Raw genomic sequence first — 23955 nt, forward strand, 5'->3', positions numbered from 1 at the left:
GTGAGTTCATCCACACTGAGCGTCTCATCACATTCCTGGACGCACAACACAACGTGATCGTTCAACCGGAGCAGATAGATGCCCAGGTACATTGTCATCTGGGACAACGCAAGTTTCCACCGAGCTGCTCAGGTCCGCAACTGGTTGACCAGCCACGCTTTTGTTCTGTGTGTAGAACACTTTACAAATCCAACTTTGTGTTTGTTGGGAAAAAAGAATCATTTCCAAACAACTTCAAGATAATGATCATAAAAGAAAGATAAATAGTGTAAATGATCAATGAATCCCCTCCGCTGGCTGACAGTAACCTTCACCTTCTGTTTCAACAACAGACATTTGAAGATCGAACACAAACTGAATTTTGGAGAACGAAGGTCTCAGTTTGAGATATACAACTATATGTTCCTGCCTTGAATTGATCCTTTTCACTGTTAAAATCAGCCCAGCTGGTCATTCTTCTTCTTTCTAATGTACCTGTAGTGATCTGAAATACTTCAGTAGAGGTGATGAACTGCAATGAAAGCAGAATGAGCTCTGTTGTCACGTTAACACCTGTGTACAAACACTGACGTGTCAGTGATGTGCAGCAGCAGCAGACAGGATGCAGTCCTCCATCTCCATGGTAACCGTCCGTTGCTCCTCGGCTCCGCCTCCCCTCCCCTTTGAAACTCAGCGGAAAACCACACGGCGGCCTTATCTGTCCGCCGCAGGGGCTGATGGGAGGTCTGAGGACCTGTTGGAAACCACGTGGCCCCCGTCTGATCTCACGGCTCGTCCTCGTTTGGCCTCGGCTGCATCAGAGCGCCACTTCTCCCCAGGTTCACCAGAGGAAACACCGCTGCACACAATGCTTTTCCTCCCAGCTGCTGCTCTGTGCTGTCTGTGTTCAGGTGAGTGTTTCCAGCCAATCAGGAGGCGACAAAGTCAACCTTTAACAAACACTGGCACACTGACCTTCATCTGTCTGTCTGTCTCTCTGCAGCGCTGGTTGCCATGGCAGCAGAGCTGATTCAGGGTGATTTAACATTGACCAGGAGAGTTGGTGAAAAAGTCTCCTTCAGCTGTGAAGGCACTGACCGGTGTGACGGTAGTTATATATTCTGGTACCAGAAGAAAGACACAGAAACATTCACAAGGATTCTTAATATCAAAAGGAGTGATGGTAAGATATATTCAGGCTACAATCATCCTCAGAAAGATGATTTCTCAGCTGTGAATAAACAGAACGGCTGTGAGTTGGAGATCCAGAAGGTTAAACTCTCTCATTCAGCCACCTACTACTGCAGCTGTGGGAAGGATGATCTCCACAGTGAGAAATGATCCCTGCAGCCTGAACAAAAACCAACAGATGAACAGATGTCAAACAGTGTTTGTGACAGGAAGAGAGCAGGAAACCACAGCCCAGGTCCACATATTTCACCTCCATCTCAGCCAGAGTCACAGACGTACTGAGCTGAGGGCTTTATTTCATATTATATTCATTTATATTTGTATCAGATATTCCAGCAGGTTTATTGTTGTTCCTCACAGTGAGGACAAACTGGCAACACAGACGCACCATGATGGAACAAGATCAAGAGAAAACAATAAAAGCAGAAACTGAATAAGAACATCGTCCAGATGAAAGCGTAAAACAACACACACCTTTTATTTTTCAAAAGTGAAACTTCAGTCAAATGTTGTCTAATACAACAACAAACTTTGTTGTTCCAGATGAAGATTAAAATCCTCTGCTTTGTTCTGCTGCTGGAATAAAGTCCATTCCTCCCTCACAACACTAATGTGCTCTTAAAGAAAACACTTCCAGCAGCACTTGTTGTTGGACACCTTTCAGTAGATTTCACCAGATCATTTCCCTTTATGACGTTTTAAAAGACAAATCTTGGACACACGTCAGCTCAGGATTTTGCCCTTCGAGCAGCGGGTCATTAGGATGCTGATTTTGTTGCCACATTTGTCCATAAATGTCCTGCGGATGTTGTTGGTTCCCAGAGGATGAATCCTAACATTTATGGTGACCTGTTGACCGTTCCTCTAGCGCCACCATCAGGACAAAAGTTTCTCTACACCAACACTTGATTTTGAATAAACTCAGTGAGAACTTGAACGCTCCCCGGAGAATGAAAGACTTTGCACAAATCAATGTTTTTATATCAACAAAGGGTGAGATGACTTTGTGTCATCGAGGGCGGACTGGTCACTGGGAGGACCAGGAGGTTTCCCAGTGGCTGTTACACAAACTGATGCGATGAACAAACCAACCAACAAACAAACACGGCCACACAGGTAACATGTTAATACAGGTATCGTGTTCACCGTGTTCAACATCTTAGTTAGCAACGTGTTAGCACGCTAACATTTGCTCATTAGCACTGAACACAAAGTTCAGCTGAGGCCGATGGGAATGTCAAGTCCGTTTCATGTTTATAGTCCAATATCACAAATCACACATTTGCGTCAAGGGGCTTTACGGTCCGTACAGCGTACGACACCCTCTGTCCCCAGAGCCTCGATTCAGATCAGGACAAAACCCCCAAAAAACACTTGAAGAAAGAAACCTCAGGACGAGCAACAGAGGAGGGATCCCTCTTCCAGGACCAGGCCTACAATAAACGTCGTGCATACAGAATAGAGCAAAATAGCAAAATAGCAATATGTACAATGAGGACGACTGTATTATAGATAGATTGTAAACATATATGAAGAATATGAATCAGGGAGGACGTCGAGCAACTTCCAGGTGCCACCAAACAGACAGAAAGTCAGAATGTCATCAGTTCTGCAGGGATTTGGTCATGAACCAAAGTATTGGACACATGAACATGTTGACCTGATGATGGCGCTGATGAAGAGTCAGAGGATCACCAGAGTTACTACAGTTCATCCAGAAAGTGTTCATACCACTTCACTTTTTACCCATTTTATGTTACAGCCTTATTCCAAAATGGATTAAATTCTTTTTATTTCTCAAAATTTTACACAAAATAATCCAAAATGACGAAATGAAAAATGTTTTTTAGACAATTTTGCAAATTTATTAAAAATAAAACACTCACATATCGCATGTACATAAGTATTCACACCTTTTGTAAATACTTATGTACCTTTTACTCAATACTTTGTTGAAGCACCTTTGGCAGCGATTACAGCCTCCAGTCTTCTTCTATGATGCTACAAGCTTGGCACACCTGGATTTGGGGAGTTTCTCCCATTCTTCTTTGCACATCCTCTCAAGCTCGATGAGGTTGGATGGGGAGCGTCGGTGCACAGCTATTTTCAGGTCTTTCCAGAGATGTTCAATGGGGTTCAAGTCCGGCTCTGGCCGGGCCACTCGAGGACATTCAGAGACTTGTCCCGAAGCCACTCCTTTGTCATCTTGGCTGTGTGCTTAGGGTGGTTGTCCTGTTGGAAGGTGAACCTTCGCCCCAGTCTGAGGTCCAGAGCGCTCTGAAGCAGGTTTTCGTCAAGGATCTCTCTGTACTTTGCTGCATTCATCTTTCCCTCGATCCTGACTGGTCTCCCAGTTCCTGCGGCTGAAAAACATCCCCACAGCCTGATGCTGCCACCACCATGCTTCACTGTAGGGATGGTATTGGCCAGGTGATGAGCGGTGCCTGGTTTCCTCCAGACATGACGCTTGACATTCAGGCCAAAGAGTTCAATCTTGGTTTCATCAGACCAGAGAATTTTGTTTCTCATGGTCTGAGAGTCCTTCAGGTGCCTATTGGCAAACTCCAAGCGGGCTGTCATGTTCTTTGTACTGAGGAGGGGCTTCCGTCTGGCCACTCTACCATAAAGGCCTGATTGGTGGAGTGCTGCAGAGATGGTTGTCCTTCTGGAAGGTTCTCCCATCTCCACAGAGGAACGCTGGAGCTCTGACAGAGTGACCATCGGGTTCTTGGTCGCCTCCCTGACTAAGGCCCTTCTCCCCCGATTGCTCATTTTGGCCGGGCGGCCAGCTCTAGGAAGAGTCCTGGTGGATCCAAACTTGTTCCATTTACGAATGATGGAGACCACTGTGCTCTTTGGGACCTTCAGTGCTGCAGAAACTTTTCTGGACCCTTCCCCAGATCTGTGCCTAGATACAATCCTGTCTCGGAGGTCTACAGACAATTCCTTTGACTTCATGGCTTGGTTTGTGCTCTGACATGCACTGTCAACTGTGGGACCTTATATAGAGGACAGGTGTGTGCCTTTCCAAATCATGTCCAATCAATTGAATTCACCACAGGTGGACTCCAATCAAGTTGTAGAAACATTTCAAGGATGATCAGTGGAAACAGGATGCACCTGAGCTCAATTTTGAGTTTCATAGCAAAGGGTGTGAATACTTATGTACATGCGATATTTGAGTGTTTTATTTTTAATACATTTGCAAAATTGTCTAAAAATCATTTTTCACTTTGTCATTATGGGGTATTGTTTGTAGACTGTTGAGAAAAAAAAGAATTTAATCCATTTTGGAATAAGGCTGTAACATAACAAAATGTATGAATACTTTCCGGATGCACTGTACAGTTCATCCTGAGGGGACCATGAAGGTCTGAACCAAACTAAATGGTCATCCATCCAATAGTTGAGATATTTCAGTCTGAACCTAAAACATCGACCTGCTGGTGGCGCTAGATGAAATGTCAACAAAGTGAATGAATGAAGTTAATCCTCTGGGGACCAAGAATGTCTGTACAAAGCTTCACGTCAATCCATCCATCCGTCCTTTGGTCCAGGTCCAATCCATCTGGACTAAAGTAGTGGAGCGACAGACATCCGTCCATAGAGCAACACTGCTAGTGTGTCTAAAAAGACAATAAAAGAAGAGACAGTCATGTTGATGTGAACATTAGAGCTGAAATATGATACTGGTTCATCATTTGGACTCGTTCACCTCAGCTGACACATTCAGCAGCAGGTTTCTGTATCAGTCTGTTTCACTGTGGGAGGATATGGACACTTGATCTTTGGCTCTGGAACTAAACTGTATGTAACAGGTAAGAACAAACATTAATTTTCCTTCAGTTGTTTTATTGAACAAGTTGAAAATGTGTTTTAATGAGTTTCTGCTGCTTCAGGCTTCACGTTAGTTTGTTCATAATTAGTCGAGAGTTCTTGCAGCCATGCAGCTGTTGTTACATCAAAAAGGATGTTAAAATCTCACTGCACTACTCAACTTAGTTTTTATTTCTGCATCACATAAAACAGATTCATACAGAAAACGTATCATATTGACAAAGTTACAGTTACAGTATCTGATATAATTCAGAGCCTTCTTTTGTTTTTTGAAAATAACATAATATATGATATTAAACATAATTCAATATATGTCAGTAAATGTATTTTGACAAGCATTTACCATTTAACTTTAAATAGAGTATATAGGATAATTAATAAATACTTTTTAAATTGTAAAATGTACTTTGTGACAGTTAAACAGACACTGAATATGATACTACAATAAATAGATATCATGCATTTTAATTTATACATTTCTATATATGATGTAAGATGATATTTAATGACACACACAGACACACTCACACACATACTGCATATTTGTATTTTAATATAAATATAAATAATATATGATGCCTAACATTCATCTCAAAAAACAAAACAAATATGTCTTGGAAATAATCTGGTGGAAAATATTACGAATTAGAAACTGCAGATATTGCAATTTCAACCCAACATTATGATAGTATATTATTTTATATGTGACTTTTCCATCAATAACATTTTATTTTATATTATATAGCTGTCTTTATTCATATTTGACATGTAATAAAAGCAAATTACTGTTGTATTGATTTCTTTTTTAGTGGTTAGAGTAAAATATATGATCATAAATCTATATTACACTTTACATAATGCAATCATTGAAATGACAATTAAAATTTAAATGAAGGGAAAATTTGTAATTCTTTATAAAATGTATATTAACCCTAACATGGGAATAATATTATATTAAATTATAATGTATTCAGTATTATTGTTTTATATGAGTTTTATTGAGTCTTTCTGTCATATATCTGAGCATATTGTGTTAATTGTGTTATATATGAAATTAAAAAAGTAAAAAATGTGAAATTACTGATGCAGTGGTTTGTTAGTGGTTAGTGTAAAGTATATGGTGTTCAATATATAATGTGTTATACATGTTGTTATCTTGAAAATGACAATTGCATTTCATGTGAAGGTAAATATGACCTTTATTATAATATGTAAATTAACATTAATACAGACAACGATTCAATGTTAAAGGGACACATTTCATGATTATATTAAAATTATTTTGTACTACATATATAGATGAAGCCAGTACATGTAGCGGACTTTGTGCTGTATTGATGAGCAGTTTAGTGATCAGAGTCCATGTGGTCTCCAGGATCAGACTGAATGCAGTGCAGTGCTGTAGCTGCAGCTGTTGACTGTGTGAATGCGTGTCTGTGCTGCTTGTTGCTGCCGTCAAACTGCAGATGAGCCGGTAGTGGAGCCCGTGGTGAGCGTGTACCCAGCAGCATCCAGAGCCCACCAGGAGGGGAAGAGCTCCCTGCTGTGTCTGGCCTCAGCCATGTTTCCTCCTCTGGTCCGGTTCTCCTGGAGAAGACGAAAGGAGAATGGTCCTCAGGAGGTGCTGCCCCCTGCTGAGGGAGAGCAGCTGGAGCTCAGAGAGTCGAGATGCACCGCCGCCATCAGAGTGATTGATCTGGACGCTCTCTCCACGTATAAATACCGCTGCTCCGTCCAACACGAGGGGGGCACAGTGGAGGCCCAAATAGTGGAGGCCCAAACAGAACAAGGCCAACACAAGGGGGGCACAGTGGAGGCCCAAACAGTGGTGGCCCAAACAGAACAAGGCCAGCACAAGAGGGGCACAGTGGAGGCCCAAACAGTGGTGGCCCAAACAGAACAAGGCCAGCACGAGGGGGGCACAGTGGAGGCCCCAACAGAACAAGGTAATGAAGGCTTGGTGACTGTGTTCAGCAGTGATTCAGCTTCATGTGGAGACGCTGTCAAAGACAGCAGAGGAGCAGAGGACTGACCTTTCCTTTTCACTCCTTTTCTGTTTCAGTGGTTCCAGCTGCAGCAGCTTCTCTCCAGTCTCAGTGCAGGGTGAAGCTGCTCTGTGTGCTGTACACAGTGCTGATAGTGAAGAGTCTGGTGTACTGCTGTGGACTCTCTCTGCTGAGGATCCTCAGAAACAAGGGACCGTCCACCGACTGCACACATGCTGACTGACTGTGTTCTGCTCGCCTTTTCTCACCATCACACCTCATCAGTTCATCTCATTGATCGCTTTGATCAGCAGTCATAAATGTCAAAAATATGAAATTGATATTTTTAGATTAGATACAGTCAATACTTATATAACCACGTATATTTGCAGTTACTTTGTTTAATTCTGTGGTATTGTGTTATTTTGATGCTCTAGTCTAGTTCCACTTTTAATTGTGACTTGTGTAATAACAGAACATGAAGCTGAATCATTAGCTGTCTGCTGGATATTTTATTGTTTGTAGTACTTTTTCTGTTCTTGTGTTTCTTTTTAAGACATTATGCAGAGTGTGGCAGGTTTGTCAGATTATTTCAGTGTAACATTCTCAATAAACTGAAAAATCACAGAGTCTGTGTTTTAGAAACCTCCTTGTTTTGATGGATCTCACTTTGGCTTCATAGCAAATAATCAGAGACAGAATCCACTTCATTGGCTTCATGTATGTTGACACCTACAAGTAATGTGACTCTGGTTGTAAGTAGCTCTCAATATACTTTCAGACAGCGCCAAGAACAAATGTACAGGAAGATATGAATATAAGCATACAGCTAAAGAAGGACAACAGAGCTAAACAAAGACAAGCAAACAGAAACATATAGCTATTATATACAAGTCAGTAGGTGTGGGTGTGCCACCAGGTTCAGTGCTGACCCCCTTTTATAATTGTGTCAGTGTGGATGTAAAACTCTACGCTGATGACTCTGTTGTTTACACACATGAACAAACAGCAGAGCGAGCTGCTTTGAAGCTACAACTGCTATAAAATGATCACACGGCGGCTCCATCAGTCGCGCTGAAGTTTGAAATGATGTGTTTCTTTATTATTTCTGAACCACTAAAATACCACTTAACTGTTACAGCTTTATCAAGATGAAATGGATTGATATAGTTACTGATTAAAAGTAAACTAAGATTTATATTTATGAGACACTTTTCAAGACAGAATCACGAAATGTTTCACAGAGAAACACAAAAGTTAAAGTTAGAAAGGATATAACTCATATATGACCTCATTTACATTCAAGCTCTCATTCAAAATATGTTACAAAAGAAATAAACATACATTAGAAATTGTCTTGGTGTTGTTGTTTAAAATGTATGCAGGCTATGATCCTGTCCCACATGTCTTAATATGTTGTAGTATGTTACAAGTTGGGGTCAGGAAGCAGTTTTGCATCTCGTAACAAAAGCAGGAAACAGCGACACCTTCAGTTTTTTATCAGTTTTTACACCAGAGTCATTCAGCTGTGCATGCGTGTTTTGACAGCATTCACAGAGCATCACACAATACATCAGGATAGTTATGTCTGTAAGTCAGAGGAAAATAGACGTGAAGCTTTAAAACATGCTTCATGCCACAATTATGTGACACAGGTGGAGCTGTGTGAGTGAAGCACAGACGGCTGCACTGATAACAACTGAAGCTAGAAGGTCATTCACAGGAGGTCAGTGGGTTAACGAGGTGAACTATTTTAAACTAAAACAACAGGTTTTTAATCAGCTGTAACCTCATTATGAGACCTGAGGTGAACCAACATGGACGCTCTAGTTCTGCTTCAAAAAGAGATCCAGCTGTTTCTCTGAGGGGGGTGAAACAACAAGATGTCTAGTTTGTCTCCGGGGTTTGTGTTTCTGTCTGAGGGTGGTTTGTGTTCTGTTGGTCGGATCAATGATCACAGATGGACGACATATTGTTGTAAATATTGCAGTGGAGGAGTCACTGCTTAAAATCCTCTCATGGTCGTTGAAACACTTTGATGACAGAAACTTAAAGTTCCTCTAAAGTTGTCTTTTTGTAGAGAGGAGACATTTATGAGAAGATGGAAGATTTCAGAAACACTGACATTTAAAAATAAACATGAACAAAAAACAGAAAGTAATACAAGCAGCAATCCTGATTTATTAACACACATTATCATATATAATATCAACATCATCAGTGAGCGCTGAAATCAAACTGAAGTTCCTGGAATGAGTCTTTAACCAGAGTCATTGTGTTATTAATGTGAAACGGTGAGGAGGCTGCAGAGCAGAAAGCCACACAGCCCGTCTGCTGCAGGAAAGGAAGCTGATTGGCTGTCAACAGGTTTTTATGAGTCCTGATAACCACTGAGAACAGATTCATATCTGCTGCTGTACACACTCATCAGCTCCTCACCCTCTCTGTAGTTGTTGGTCTTTGCTCTTGTTGTCTGGAAGCCTTTTTTCCACTGAGCCCTCCACCCACACAAAGTTGAACTGAGCCCGGAGACCAACAGTGACGACCCCCCTGGAGGTCACGTCCATGGAGTTTATTCACGGGGACTTTAGCGATCAAAGGTGCACTTTACAGTGTTCACCAGGTGCTGATGAGTGCCAACAAGTCCTCACACAGAAGTGACTAAAGGGCCTCTTTGTCAGTGCCTTCCAGAACAACACATCGTGTTTCCTGACCCGATGGTTCATGTCTGGTTCGGATGTGTCTGTTAAACTATTTTGCTGGAGGACCGCAGTCCTACAAATAGATCAGTGTTCAGGTTCACAGCATAAAGAACTGTGAAATACAGGATTTTATGTTGGGATGTAATGAAATCATTATTGATGCATATTGACAACATCCTCAACACTCAGTCAGTCTTCCTGTTTGTTACAGTGCAGCAGACGGAGAGAGGTCAACCCAACGAACAAAGACAGTAAACTAACAGAAATGAGCCTCAATACTAAAATAAACTCTCATGTTCAACTTGTCACGAGAACAAGATTCACTGGCTCATCCTTAAAGTTCTTCAATGATTAAAGTTGACAGTGTTTATTTTACTAATTTTATTTCTCTCTTTCTCTCTTTCTTTATGATTATTAGATTATAAAGGTAAACATGTATATTTCTTCCCTTTTTAATAACATCCACTTCAAAGATGTTCAATGAAATGATTTACAGTTTGTCTTATCTGGAAAGGAAAAGTCAAAAATAGTCCCAAGTTAAATATTTTAGTTGAATTTATTAAAACTGGGCATTGAATCAAAGAACGAGACATATAGACAATCATAAAAGATAAAAGTACTTCTGCTATTATCAATACAAAGAATTAGAAGGAGAAAACTGAACTTTATTTATCAGAAAGAACATTGGGATAAAAAAAAGTATCTAACGCTGATAATATGAAGAAAATAAATAGAAATATTCAATATTATGTGTAAAATAAGCATTATATTATAAAAATACTGAAAGGTGTTGTGGGAGTTCCCGCTCATCTGCAGTTTGACGGCAGCAACAAGCAGCACAGACACGCATTCACACAGTGAACAGCTGCAGCTGCAGCACTGCACTGCATTCAGTCTGATCCTGGAGACCACATGGACTCTGATCACTAAACTGCTCATCAATACAGCACAAAGTCCAGAGAATACACTCTAATAACCATCGGAGAAATGGTGTATATCATGAGAGTCATAATTGAAACTATTCTTCACAATTAGAATATAATAACTATATTGTTCATGATATATATCCTGATATAGATATGTAAAAGAAAATTTTTATATAAATCTATGAATTATCTAATCTAATTAGCTTAATATGAAGTATATTAGCCGCAATCTCATACTTACTTTACTTTCATTAAATTGTGAATCTATTTTCTGTTACAGTAAATATATCTTATAATAAAAATGAATATTTAATACAGCTATCATCAGAAAACAATCAAAACTTTGGTTTATATATATATATATATATATATATATATATATATGGTACTTTGTGGTGCAGTTAAATTTTTTTATTATGCATGATACTAAGACATGTTTCTAATATTTTGTCCACCCCACGTATATCAGTGAAGGTAAATAGAATACTATGAAACCTCATACATATAAAATATGTATGAGTATATACATATACATATATATATATATATATATAAATATTTTTCTTTTGTCATTTTTATATTTGTATCATCTGCAGTTTATATGAAATTACATACATGACATACATGGTATATAATGGTTTTTGATTTATTTTTAATATACTTTAATTTACAGTAAACATACACATGTGATGGTAATTTACAATTGTATATATATATATATATATATGATATATAATATAAATATATCTTGAGTCATACAAATTAACATTTGTAAATGACTTTACAATACTATACAGATATTTTTACCACCATATGATATTCAAAGTATGTTAAAATCATATACCACACAAATAACCAACATTTAGGAAACAACAAATAATGCATATTCACTGAGATGATCAAATTCTGGGTATTTGTAACGTTCATTAATCCTGCATTTGAATGAAGTTAATTTAGAAGGTTTTACGATTTGACCAAGAAAATTGGTGCAAAACAAAACTTAAAAACGTCTACAATAAACCAAAGACTGAATGCTCAGTCTTACCTGTTACATACAGTTTAGTTCCAGAGCCAAAGATGAGGTTTCAGTGGTTCCTCCCACAGTGAAACAGACTGATACAAAAAAACGGTGCCGTTGGACAGCGACAACAGTAATAACAACTATAATAATAATAGAAATATGACTAATAATAGCAATGACAACTTTAATAATAACAGAAGTGTGGCTGATAATAGTAATTGTAGCAGTGGGAGTCAAGCAGGCCCACGGCTGCAGGTGTACCGCGACCACGATCCACAGGAACCTGCGATGTACCGTCATATAGGAAAATCTGTTTTTTCTGATTTTCTGTCCAAATAATTATAAGTTATAGACATGACACGAACATGCTGGAAGGCTTTTACTGTGAAGGAGCTGCAGGAAGTTTAGATTAGCAATGTGAGGGAGGAATGGACTTTATTCTAGCAGCAGGTCACAGCAGAGGATTACTGCCTTCAGCTTGTGACTGGCTGAGATGGAGGTGAAATATGTGGACCTGGGCTGTGGTTTCCTGCTCTCTTCCTGTCACAAACACTGTTTGACATCTGTTCATCTGTTGGTTTTTGTTCAGGCTGCAGGGATCATTTCTCACTGTGGAGATCATCCTTCCAACAGCTGCAGTAGTAGGTGGCTGAATGAGAGAGTTTAACCTTCTGGATCTCCAACTCAAAGCCGTTCTGTTTATTCACAGCTGAGAAATCTTCTTTCTGAGGATGATTGTAGCCTGAATATATGTCACCATTACTCCTTTTAATATCCAGAATCCTTGTGAATGTTTCTGTGTCTTTCTTCTGGTACCAGAATATATAATCATAGTCACACTGGTCAGTGCCTTCACAGCTGAAGGAGACTTTGTCACCAACTCTCCTGGTCAATGTTAAATCACCCTGAATCAGCTCTGCTGCCATGGCAACCAGCGCTGCAGAGAGACAGACAGACAGATGAAGGTCAGTGTGCCAGTGTTTGTTAAAGGTTGACTTTGTCGCCTTCTGATTGGCTGGAAACACTCACCTGAACACAGACAGCACAGAGCAGCAGCTGGGAGGAAAAGCATTGTGTGCAGCGGTGTTTCCTCTGGTGAACCTGGGGAGAAGTGGCGCTCTGATGCAGCCGAGGCCAAACGAGGACGAGCCGTGAGATCAGACGGGGGCCACGTGGTTTCCAACAGGTCCTCAGACCTCCCATCAGCCCCTGCGGCGGACAGATGAGGCCGCTGTCCTTTTTTACAGCAGACATTTTGACTAGTCATAGTAGGAAAAGCACAGTCCATATAACAGTAATGCTGCCTCTGTTCTATTGTCCCAGTAAGTCACGACAACGTCACAGTGAGCCAACAGGCTCAGTACCAGGTCCCTGAAACTGAAGCAGCTAAATGGAATTCAGGCGTCGTCAGTTTCGTATCAAAATACCTTCTGTGAAAAAGTTTAGTATGACTGATTTTTTGGTATATTTTTGGTATAACTGCATATGTCAAACAGTCTGACGCCAGAGCAATCTGAATATTTTAGTTTTGGAACCATCTGAATGCTTAAACTGAAATTCTATTTAACTTCCTTTGATACATAAAAGCATTTGTGAAAACATAAAACGTATTAAGAAGTACTATTTCCACTCATTTTTCGTTCATTAAAAAATTGAATGTCTTCTGAAAATGTTTTTCTCAAATCTCCTTTCAATGTAATGACAGTGTAAACCACATAAATTCTTTTAACTTAAGAAGCTGTTTGTTCTGCTGTGAATGTTATAACTCTGACCAGTTGGATCATTTTCACCATGAAAAACTGTTGGAAGAATGTTGGAACATAATGCAGTTGTATCGCCGAACAAGACATGTCTGGCAGTACGTGTCTCTTCGCGGCCTTAGAAAGGTTCTTCCACCACGGCTGTGTGACAGATTTCAAACTAAAGTTTATCATGTGGTGGATTTCTGTTTTCACATTAAACATGAAAGAGAAAGACCACCACCCTGTGGTTAGTCAGAGGAGGTGCAAGGACATCCAGATGACGCTAATGATGGTTGCCTTGACGATATGATGATGCTCTTTCCTCTGTTTTAGCAGGCAGAAAATCACAATGACATCTAGTGGATAAAAAACAAACAACAGTAAATGATTCATATTACTGGCATTATTGTTGTCACTACTTCTAAACACAATACAGTAAATACTACAACAAATATTACCAGTACTTCTACTAGCTCTGATAGAAATCGGAGGTTGTCAGAGAGTGAGCCTTTTGTCTGTTCCTCAAAGAAGTTTTATTTTGTTCAGTTATCACAGTCCATCAATCACTCATCTCTTGTTTTCACTGTGTGTGTATGTATTGTGTATTGGAGTACATCTGTCCACATCTGTGTTCAGATTGATGCTTTTAAAGCACTTTGGATCACTTGTGTTGTGTCTAAAGAGCTGTATACATACACTTGAACTGACTTGGGAAACATTACAACTACATATAGTGTTGGTCCTGCTAGAATACTTTAAATACTACTCCTCCAATAGGCCATCAGCTCAATAAATAACAGAGTTACTGCTACTACCAAATCAGAACCTGCAACAATATCCACGTAATAATAAATACTTTTTAAAGGCTATAATTAATACAATACTCTTATTTTAGTTTTAATTCGGCCACTGTTATTCACTATATCACTTGACCCATGCAGGTAGCTAGCTTAATTCAATTTTTAGCTAGTGACGTTTAATACATATTCTCAGACCAGACTCCATTCACAAGTCTGTCATTTTAAGACCACACGGCATATCGATTAAAATCTTTACATGTAGATCGAACTGAAACCTATTTCTGAATCGCCAAGAGACACAGAGTCTTCATTTGGCTGTAGGCTGTAGCCCTCAATTATCTCTTAAAGGAGTTCGGCGACTGTGTTTTTCTCTTCAAGTTCCAGGTCCAGGCAAGAACATGACCACTCCAAAACTCAGCCGTCAGTTAGCCTACACTGAGTTCAGTTCGATTTATAGCCGTGATTCATTGATTATATCAATTAACCGGCGTCTAACATTGTAGCTCTCATCAGCGCTGCTAAGATGCTAACGTCATCAGATGTTAAGCTTTTACCTAGTAATGTCTGCAAGTTAATTTAAGTGCAATAACTAATATAAGTTTAACTATACTGGCTACACCACGAATAACCTATATTCAGGTTTAGCAGCACATTGCTAGCTATCCAGCAGGCTAGTAGCTAAGCTAACCAGCTAACCAATCCCGCTGTCAGTACCGAATCATACAAACCACGCTGCACCACATAACTGTATAAGCACCCACAGCCAAAAAGGCTTTTAATACATTTTGGGGACCCAGTTTATAAAATACTTTGGGAAACAATCCATCCAATCTGCCCAAACTGCCATGATTGTGTCTCACGCACTTCCTGACACAACAAAACGTCGCTGCGGCGTGTTGCATTCTGGTTAATAGAGTCCATTGAACATTCACGTTGTGAATTTTAATAATTTAATAATGAATTTGTGTTTAATTGAACGTGTCTTCTCTCGTCTTCGGGTGATACTGGCACAAGGAAAAATGAAAAGGTAGTCATTCTTTTTCTCATGGGTAAATATTTAAAAGTAATTACACAGCACAACTACACGTCCCACAATCTTACGCCATGACGTAGTTACGTTTAGCAACGGTCAGTTGCTAAAGAAAAAAACAGCCGCTTCCGTGTTGTTCTTATGTTATTCTGGCAAATAACTATCGTTAGCAGAGTCGAAGCTCGCCTGACAGCCTCGCCGGAGTGAGACTATCATGGTTTTGTGAAGCTGACAGACAGTTTCAGCTTTTTTCACCGGAAATGTCGCTGCTGCAGAGCTCAAAGAAAAAAGACAAGCGTATTTTGTCTGGTACCTGCCCAGACCCGAAATGTCAGGCGAGGCTGTTCTTCCCTGCTTACGGCTCCATCAGCATCGAGTGCACGGAGTGTGGTCAACGCCACGAACAGAAGAACCTGTTAAACGTCGAAGAAGTCACTGATCCAGATGTTGTGCTTCACAATCTGCTCAGAAACGCCCTGCTCGGCGTCACCGGGGCCCCGAAGAAAGGGACGGAGCTGGTGAAAGTAATGGGGCTTTCAAATTACCACTGCAAGCTTCTGTCCCCGGTCCTCACCAGGTACGGCATGGATAAACAAACCGGCAAAGCCAAGCTGCTGAGGGAAATGAACCAAGGTGAGATGTTTGACTGCTCGCTCCTGGGAGACAGAGCTTTTCTGATTGAGCCGGACCATGTTTCCACCATGGGCTACGGCAAGGACAGGTCAGGAAGCCTCATATACCTCCATGATACCCTGGAGGAGGTCAAGAAAGCCAACGGCAACAGGGAATGTCTCATCCCCGTCCACGTAGATGGAGACGGGCACTGCCTGGTCCATGCTGTGTCCAGAGCGCTGGTGGGCAGAGAACTGTTCTGGCACGCCCTGAGAGAAAACCTGAAACAGAACTTCAAGCAGAACCTGGACCGCTATAAGGCCCTCTTTCAGGATTTCATTGATGCTGCAGAGTGGGAGGACATCATCAATGAGTGCGACCCCCTGTTCATCCCTCCTGAAGGCGTGCCGCTTGGACTACGCAACATCCATATATTCGGCTTAGCCAACGTCCTCCACCGACCCATAATCCTGCTGGACTCCCTGAGTGGAATGAGGAGCTCTGGGGATTATTCAGCCACCTTCCTGCCGGGGCTGGTGGCCGAGGAGCAGTGCAGGGGGAAAGACGGCAAGCTCAACAAACCCATCTGCATCGCCTGGAGCAGCTCTGGCAGGAACCACTACATCCCTCTGGTGGGAATCAAGAACACTGTGCTGCCCAAGCTGCCGGCCCGCCTGCTGCCGAAGGCCTGGGGCGTCCCTCAGGAGCTCATCAGGAAGTACATCAAGCTGGAACCAGACGGGAGCTGTGTGATCGGCGGCGACCGAAGCTTGCAGGACAAATATCTGATGCGGCTGGTCAACGCTATGGAGGAGGTGTTCATGGAGAAGCACAGCATCCACCCGTCGCTGGTGGCTGACGTGCACCAGTATGTCTACAGACGGACCGGTGTGATCGGCATCCAGCCTGAGGAGGTGACAGAGGCAGCTAAGAAGTCGGTGATGGAGAACCGGCTGCACCGCTGCCTGATCTGCGGAGCCCTCTCTGAGCTCCATGTCCCGCCGGAGTGGCTGGTTCCTGGTGGGAAGCTCTACAACTTGGCCAAATCCACTCACGGCCAGCTGCGGCCAGACAAGAACTACAGCTTCCCCCTCAACAACGTGGTTTGCTCTTATGACCCCCAGAGAGACGTCCTCGCCCCAGATTATAAACTGAGCTCCCTCAACACCTGCAACTGGTGTCATGGCACATCGGTGCGCCATATCCATGGCAATGGGTCAGTGGTTTACCTGGACGGGGACAGAACCAACACCCGCTCTCAGGGTGGGAAGTGTGGGTGTGGCTTCAAGCATTTCTGGGAGGGGAAGGAGTATGACAACCTACCTGAGGCTTTCCCCATCACGCTGGAGTGGGGGGGTCGGGTGGTGAGAGAGACGGTGTACTGGTTCCAGTATGAGGCTGACACAGCTTTAAACAGCAACGTGTATGATGTGGCCATGAAGCTGGTCACCAAACACTTCCCTGGGGAGTTTGGCAGCGAGATCCTGGTGCAGAAAGTAGTCAACACCATCCTGCATCACACCGCCAAGAAGAACCCGGACGAATACAACCCAGTGTCCATAGACGGGGCTCATGTCCAGCGTCTCACCGACACCACTGAGACCCAGCCGGTGGTGGACCCCCAGCCGCCCACTAAGATCATCCTGACTGGTCAGAAAGCAAAGACGCTCCACAAAGAGGAGCTGACGATGAGCCGAGCGGAGCGCAGCATCCAGCAGAGCATCAGCGAGCAGGCCTTCGTCACTCAGAAGAGACGGACTGACAAACTGAAACAGGAGCAGAAGGGCCACGGCAGGACGTCTTCCCCCAGTGGGTCTCCGGAAACCTCCTCCTCTTCAGCTCCAGTCACGCCCACCAAATCTTCCTCCCCCTCCTCATCCACTAAGGAGAAGAAGATCCGTGTGACGACCAGTGACGGCAGGCAGGCCATGCTGACCCTGCAGGCCCACACCACCTTCTCAGAGCTGCAGAGGAGCATCGCCAACCAGTTTGGCGTGCCCCCGCCGAGGCAGTGCATCCGTTACGGCTTCCCGCCCAAAGAGCTGGTCCCCCCAAAGGACAGCGAGGAGAATGAGCCGGTGGCGCTGCAGCACGGCGATAGGGTGACAGTGGAGATACTGAGGGGCCCCGAGGACAAGAGCCCCGCGGCCTCCATACCCCGAGCCTCCAGCTCGCACTCCGCCCTCCACTCGGTGAAGAGCGAGGACGCCGTGACGTCCGGCAGGACGAACAGCCGTGAACTCCAGGACAGCATCGACCTTGAGATGTCCTCCCTCTGTCTCCTAGCAACCTTGATGGGTAAGAATCAAAGAGTGTGACATGTAGGCTGCCTCCCCCGAGGTCTCCCCCGCCTCCTAATGAAACTTCTACAAATACCCTGAGTTTAGTTCTGAGAGCAGACTTTAAGGCAGAGATCAACGGAGTCACATTATCCAGGTAATGTGTAGCCAGTCACTTTATCAGCTGGACTAAGGCTGCAACTAATGATTATTTTCATTATTGATTATTCAATAGATTATGCTTTAACTAATCAGTGAAACATTTTGAGTAAACAGTCAAAAGGACTCAGTCAGGTGATATCAGTGTTTCCCACAGGTTGAGAATTTACTTGTGGTGGCGCTGCGTTGTGATGGGCGGGTTCAGAAATAAACTAGTCAATCAAAGGTTTATGAATAACTCATGTGACGTTAGTTAGCTGTTATGTTAGCTAGCTAGCTAACTTATCAATACATCATTCAGTGTCGAGGCTAACATTACTAGCTAGCCAGTCCAACTACCCTCATAAGTTGAAATAAGATGTGCAACGTTAACATTATCACATTAAACAGGACAAGGCATTCTTTTTTTATTTTCAGCTTAATTTCTGTTTCAAGGTGAAAATATTTGAACATTGGCTGGAATATTTGAAATAGATTTTTATATATATTCTTACTTCATAAATCACCAATTGCTTATCAAATCTAATTGTTTCAGCACCAGATCATTCACATTACAGATCTCTGTAATTCTGTTCCTGTGACGAGTGGGAATGGTCATTTCTGTCACATCTAACTGCCGTTAGTAGTGTGTTTGTGTTTATGATCGCTAGCTGGACCTGTTGTAGGACTTCCAGACTGCTGGTCCTTGTAGAGCTGAAATGATGAAGTCATTAATCAATTCGTTGATTTATCACAGATTATGCAGTTGATTAATAGTAAAAACATTATCTCGTTGCGGCTTTAACAGTGTGATGGTTGCATAATACGACTAAACTGAGAGTGAACTGGCAGTTTGAAGACATCACTTATGATTGATGATTAATTGATGAATAAAAAAGTAAAAGCATAATTATTGTGTAAAGAAAACAATTTCTCATGTTTTCTTCGCAACATAAATGTGTTCTGGACCAACTGTGTTTATATCCGGATGGTAAATTGGCTGTAAATCACAGATCACCCATTCACTGGCTGAAGTCAGATAATAATGAATCCATAACTGGTCTGTATAGCCTCTACAGTAAATATGTTTGGTGAAGCTTGACTTCTTAGTTTTTGTTGAGACAGTCGATTCAGCTCAGTGGTCATATTTGAAGCTGTAGTGTGCAGAGTTGTGTATGATATGATGGTATAGTACTCAGACCTTCTCTTAAAGGACAATTGTTCGAGTCAGGTGCCCACATGGACATTGAATCTTGTTTTATCTCACTGTAATCATTCCTCCTGTTCGTACTAATGGGGAGACTTCAGCAGTGAGTTGTGTGGGTATCTCGTCCACTGCAGCTCAACAAGGAAACACTGTACCCAAAGAGACTGTAACTGTGGAAGATACTCACTTGATTTGTCTAACTCATGTTAACTTCAGATTAAGTTTTGAATCTATTTTTGCACAGAACAAGGACTGTAGATTTTGTCACTTAGATCAGAATCGCATTAGGAAGGCGTCTTTTAATGGCCAACGTGAACAGGAGCATTATAGTGTGTGAAACCTGTTTCAGTGTTTATATTGGCGCCTGTCTATTGTTTTAAGAAAGACTGGCAAAAAGATTGAGAACCTGTCCTTTAAGGAGGTCATAAAACTTGGTAAAACGGCAATATGTTTTGCAAGGTGAAACATCTTAACTCGAGCAGATGTGTCTTCATTTCAGTTTGCAACAAAGAGTGAATCTGCATCTGTTTGACATTGGATGTGTTTACGCAGCCTCTAGATTTCACCTCACATTGTTTAACTTATGGACTGATCCAGAGTCAGTTATTTCTCTGTGTGAGCAGTGGAGGGGCTGAGAGGACACTGTTGCTGTTTGACTCTGCTCACAGGTGTACAGCACACATGCCTGCTGGTTTTTGATTGGTCACAGCAGGCAGGTGAATAACAAACTGCAGGTATCAGCTGACTGGCTGGTTGAGCTCACAGGTTGCAGGCGACGCCCATCACAGCGTCCGATTCTGATCAGCTGCCCTGAATGCTACCAGAAAGATTGTGTGTGTGTGTGTGTGTGTGTGTGTGTGTGCACGCTCGCTCGCTCGCTCGCTCTCATTTTGCTGACTCAGGCATCTCAACCCCTCCCCGTCTCACCTGCCAACAGGGTCAAAGGTCGCGGCTGCGTTTAGATAAACAGATCGGCTGGCCAACAGTCAGCGTCTGTCGATATTCAGGAAGGTTTCATCTGCACTCTGAACGCTCCGCAGGCCTGACGCAGCACTTCCTGTTAGCAAGAGCTCATATTCAATAATCCTCCTGTCTGGTTAAAACATCCGCTCAGCAGACTGTTTCACAGCTCAGTAGAAATGTTAAGATGCTGATATCTGATTTGGGAACAACACATTACTTTTTCCACTTTGCCTTATATATTAAGACTGGCCAGATATTTTATTTTAAATCATATGACACAGCTTCAGTTTCTCAGTTTTTGAGTTTCAGCTGGTTCCTTGAATCTCTGAACAGTTTCTCTGTCTGTTCCAGGTGAGGACGTTTGGTCGTACGCAAAGAAGCTGCCGCACTTATTCCAGCAGGGTGGTGTCTTCTACAACATTGTCAAGAAAGACATGGGTACGTTTGTTTTCACTTGATGCAGTGCTTCATTGTTTCTAAGTATTCGATATAGTCAAATGGTGACATCTGCTGGTCACTTCCTGGTATTGCATTTATGGAAATATGAATTGCTGAAACAGAGAAAATATAAGTGAACTCATTCCTTGTTTTATCATATCACCTTTATTGAACAACATCAAACACTTTTTTCACGTCTGGCTTAAAACAATAGCAGGTGCTCCTACGAACACTGAAACAGCTTCCTGTAACATTCCTCCTGTTCAATCTGGCCATTAAACGTTTCATAATGTGCTTCCACTGTAAGACAACATCCACAGTCCTCGTTTTGAGCAAAAATATGTTCCAAAGTTCATACGAAGATAAAATGATGCTTCAGCAGTCTGAGTGGTTATCTCCCAGTCTTTTTAGTAGAAAATCCTCTTTTTATGTTACTGTCCCTCCACCCTGCTGCTCAGCATGGTGTTGAAAAGAAAAAGAGGACATTTTGTGCTAAAAGACTGTAACTTTGGAAGATCTCCACTCGACTGCAGAAGCTTCATATTAACTTCAGAAGAGATGTCTTAATGGTCAGTATGAACAGGAGGAAACAAAAACTGTCTCAATGTTCATATGAGCACCTGAGTATTGTTGTAAGACAGAGTTAAGCCTGTTATCACTATATTTGGTACAGTAACAGTGGCAAAGTTCTGCAACATTAGATCAGATGGAGAGAAGTTATTAATGACTTTGTGTCTTAATATCGTTGATCATCCTCTCTTTCAGGCCTGATGGACGGGAAGCACTGCACGCTGCCTCATCTGACGGGGAAAACGTTTGTTTATAACGCAGCAGAGGAGCGTCTGGAGCTCTGTGTGGACGCTGCCGGTCACTTCCCCGTCGGTCCCGAAGTGGAGGAGCTGGTGAAGGAGGCTCTGGTTCAGCTGCGCTCGGAGGCGGCCACCAGGGGCAGCAGAGAGGGGAGTCCATCCCACGGCGTGCTGCGGCTGGGCAGCGGAGGCGTTGTCCGTAAGAAGGAGCAGCTGCAGAGCGTCACTGCCTTCCAGGGTAAAGGCCACTCTCTGGGCAGCGCCGGAGGCTCCTCCCCTCCAGAACACCGGCCTATCACGCGCCAGCACAGCAGCGGTGTGGACCTGAGCGCCAGTGTGTCCCGAGGCCCCCCGGACTTGTCGGACATCCCAGAGGACGCCACTAGGGAGCTGGTCCGCATGGCTCCGGGCTTCGTCACCATGAAGGATGGTCGTGGTCTCGACCCCAGCCTGATGGAGCAGCAGCGGAGGAAGCTGCAGGAGATGGTCTCCTCCATCCAGGCCTCCATGGAGCGCCACCTGAGAGAGCAGCAGAGCGCCTCCACTGCAGGGGGCGGGGCTAGCCAGGAACGGACAGGTGGGACCAAGACGGGCGTGGGCCAGCCGACTTCTACAGTAGACCACGAACCTCCGGCTGCATCAGGTGCGACGGCGACCGGCAAACCGGACAGGAAGACGGAGGAACCGGAGGAGATGGAGAGTCAGGATGCCGAGCAGAGCAACGCCACGGAACCCATGGATCACTCCTGATCACTCCTGAGCCCCAGCACCGCCCCCCGCCTCGCCGGCACCTTTTGGGTCATAACGCCTCAGGTCGGATCCTAAGCTTTGGTCTTCATCGTGTTTCGTTGTCTTTACTGCATGACTAAAGAGCGAGCCGACCGTCCTCACCTCTCTGCAGACTCGGAGTGGGACAATAATCCATAAGGCGATATATTGTGACACGCTCTCTGCGATACATCATTGATCCTCTCACACCAATGTCACACTTCTGTTGCCATACTGAGGCTGTTGCTGTGTGTGTGTTTAAACTCTATGCACTTTGGTACACACTCAGCTGTCCACACGACTTCACAATGCAGTAAATAATAAACACAACATATGATTGATTCCTGCTTTTGAGAGCAATTATTTTGCCTTTTTAGGATTCGTTTTTCTCTTAAGTTGATGATGTATCGTAAACGACTGTCTTGCAATATATCGCAGAGTCGCCTGTGTGGTGACAGGATTGTATCTGCATCCCAGTGACTCCCACCTGCAGACGTCTAATCCTCTCGCTATAAACACGCTCCGATATCCGAGGCTGAAACACCGCTCGGATTCAAGCGTGAGACGCATTCCTGTTGATAGAAGAATCCTCCGAGTCTTAATCCGCCACCAGGAGGAGAGCTGCTGGTCGCCGGCAGAGTAATGTCCCGCAAACATGCTTCCGTCAAAGTGCACGCTCTGAAAAGTGCACCAGCCTCTGAACGCATCACCGCCTTCATCGCTGAAATCTGCTTTTCCACCGTCCGTCCGTCTGTCTGAGGATCGCGGGGAGAACTGGATCTGTGTTTGCTTGACCGCCTGATTTGACCTGAAATTTTACCCCCCCCCAAAGTTCACCACTTAAAGTCAACACTTAATGTTCTTGTTTTCCAAAACACAGTGTGATTGATGTGAAGCACCTGAATCCAGCTTCAGACCAACCTGTGCCACCTGCAGGTAAAGAGTGTTAACGTTCAAACCTCTGAAATGTGACATGAAGTGTCAGTGAAGAACATTTGAGGTCAGGAACATAGTTTGTCCAGCAGAGAGCACTGAAGTTTAGTTTTACACCGTAAAGTGTCCTGAGAAGTACATATTGTGGGCACAACTACTTTGTTACCAAATTGACTTTTGAAAAATATTTAATAATGAAATAGTTTTATGTTTAAAAAAACAAAACAAATTGGCCGATGTATCATTATCTGATTTTTGGTATTGGCCCGGAGAGGACAGTGTCACTCGGGCTGTAGCTGATGTACAAAGGCCAAACAAGGCCAACATTATCTATGTAGGTTGAATGTTTATTTGTAGAGCAGTAGACTGTTTCTACAGATTATTAATACTGTTAAGACACATTTGTCTGATGGTCAAGTGCCTGAAAAAGCTTCACGTGTCGCCGACTTCACACACGTTTAGAGGGAAATAAACCATGTGTTCATTTATGAAAATCTTCAAAAGCAGCCATAAGCTGAATTATGTTTCAGTTTTGAGTATTTGATATCAGCTGGAGGTCAGTGTGACGCAGTGATGGGTTGTTCGAGTTGAAACA

The 23955-nt window shown here is 43.0% G+C and overlaps 2 protein-coding genes and 1 pseudogene across 4 annotated transcripts; 2 read left to right on the plus strand and 1 right to left on the minus strand.

Moving 5' to 3' along the window:
- The first annotated feature begins 847 nt into the window (after window positions 1–847).
- Window positions 848–7579, plus strand: LOC139296175 (immunoglobulin lambda-1 light chain-like). The gene is made up of 5 exons (XM_070918511.1): window positions 848–890; window positions 983–1309; window positions 4941–4988; window positions 6474–6953; window positions 7070–7579. Exons 1-5 carry the CDS (start codon window positions 848–850, stop codon window positions 7234–7236), a joined length of 1065 nt encoding a protein of 354 aa, XP_070774612.1. The 3' UTR covers window positions 7237–7579.
- LOC139296273 (uncharacterized) lies at window positions 3383–4128 on the minus strand (annotated as a pseudogene).
- Window positions 7580–15458: 7879 nt separating the features above from the next.
- On the plus strand, window positions 15459–22583 carry vcpip1 (valosin containing protein (p97)/p47 complex interacting protein 1). 3 transcript variants are annotated; one of them, XM_070919564.1, is made up of 4 exons: window positions 15459–18123; window positions 20764–20850; window positions 21616–22221; window positions 22279–22583. In XM_070919564.1, exons 1-4 carry the CDS (start codon window positions 15474–15476, stop codon window positions 22407–22409), a joined length of 3474 nt encoding a protein of 1157 aa, XP_070775665.1. In that variant the 5' UTR covers window positions 15459–15473; the 3' UTR covers window positions 22410–22583. The 3 variants fall into 3 exon arrangements, with proteins under 3 accessions (XP_070775665.1, XP_070775664.1, XP_070775663.1); XM_070919563.1 differs by having other exon boundaries at window positions 15474–18123; window positions 21616–22257; window positions 22303–22583; XM_070919562.1 differs by having other exon boundaries at window positions 15474–18123; window positions 21616–22583.
- The last annotated feature ends 1372 nt before the right edge of the window (window positions 22584–23955 follow it).

Source organism: Enoplosus armatus, chromosome 14 (assembly GCF_043641665.1).
Source record: "Enoplosus armatus isolate fEnoArm2 chromosome 14, fEnoArm2.hap1, whole genome shotgun sequence".
NCBI lineage: Eukaryota > Metazoa > Chordata > Actinopteri > Centrarchiformes > Enoplosidae > Enoplosus > Enoplosus armatus.

What these genes read in the sequence shown, in the direction of transcription:
- LOC139296175 (XM_070918511.1), top strand. Translation starts at nt 848, where the DNA reads ATGCTTTTCCTCCCAGCTGCTGCTCTGTGCTGTCTGTGTTCAG. An exon ending in TCTGTGCTGTCTGTGTTCAG is followed by an intron (nt 891 to 982) that starts GTGAGTGTTTCC and finishes GTCTCTCTGCAG; the next exon opens with CGCTGGTTGCCATGGCAGCA. An exon ending in GGAGGCCCCAACAGAACAAG is followed by an intron (nt 6,954 to 7,069) that starts GTAATGAAGGCT and finishes TTTCTGTTTCAG; the next exon opens with TGGTTCCAGCTGCAGCAGCT.
- vcpip1 (XM_070919562.1), top strand. Translation starts at nt 15,474, where the DNA reads ATGTCGCTGCTGCAGAGCTCAAAGAAAAAAGACAAGCGTATTTTGTCT. An exon ending in TCTCCTAGCAACCTTGATGG is followed by an intron (nt 18,124 to 20,763) that starts GTAAGAATCAAA and finishes TGTCTGTTCCAG; the next exon opens with GTGAGGACGTTTGGTCGTAC. An exon ending in CATTGTCAAGAAAGACATGG is followed by an intron (nt 20,851 to 21,615) that starts GTACGTTTGTTT and finishes CCTCTCTTTCAG; the next exon opens with GCCTGATGGACGGGAAGCAC.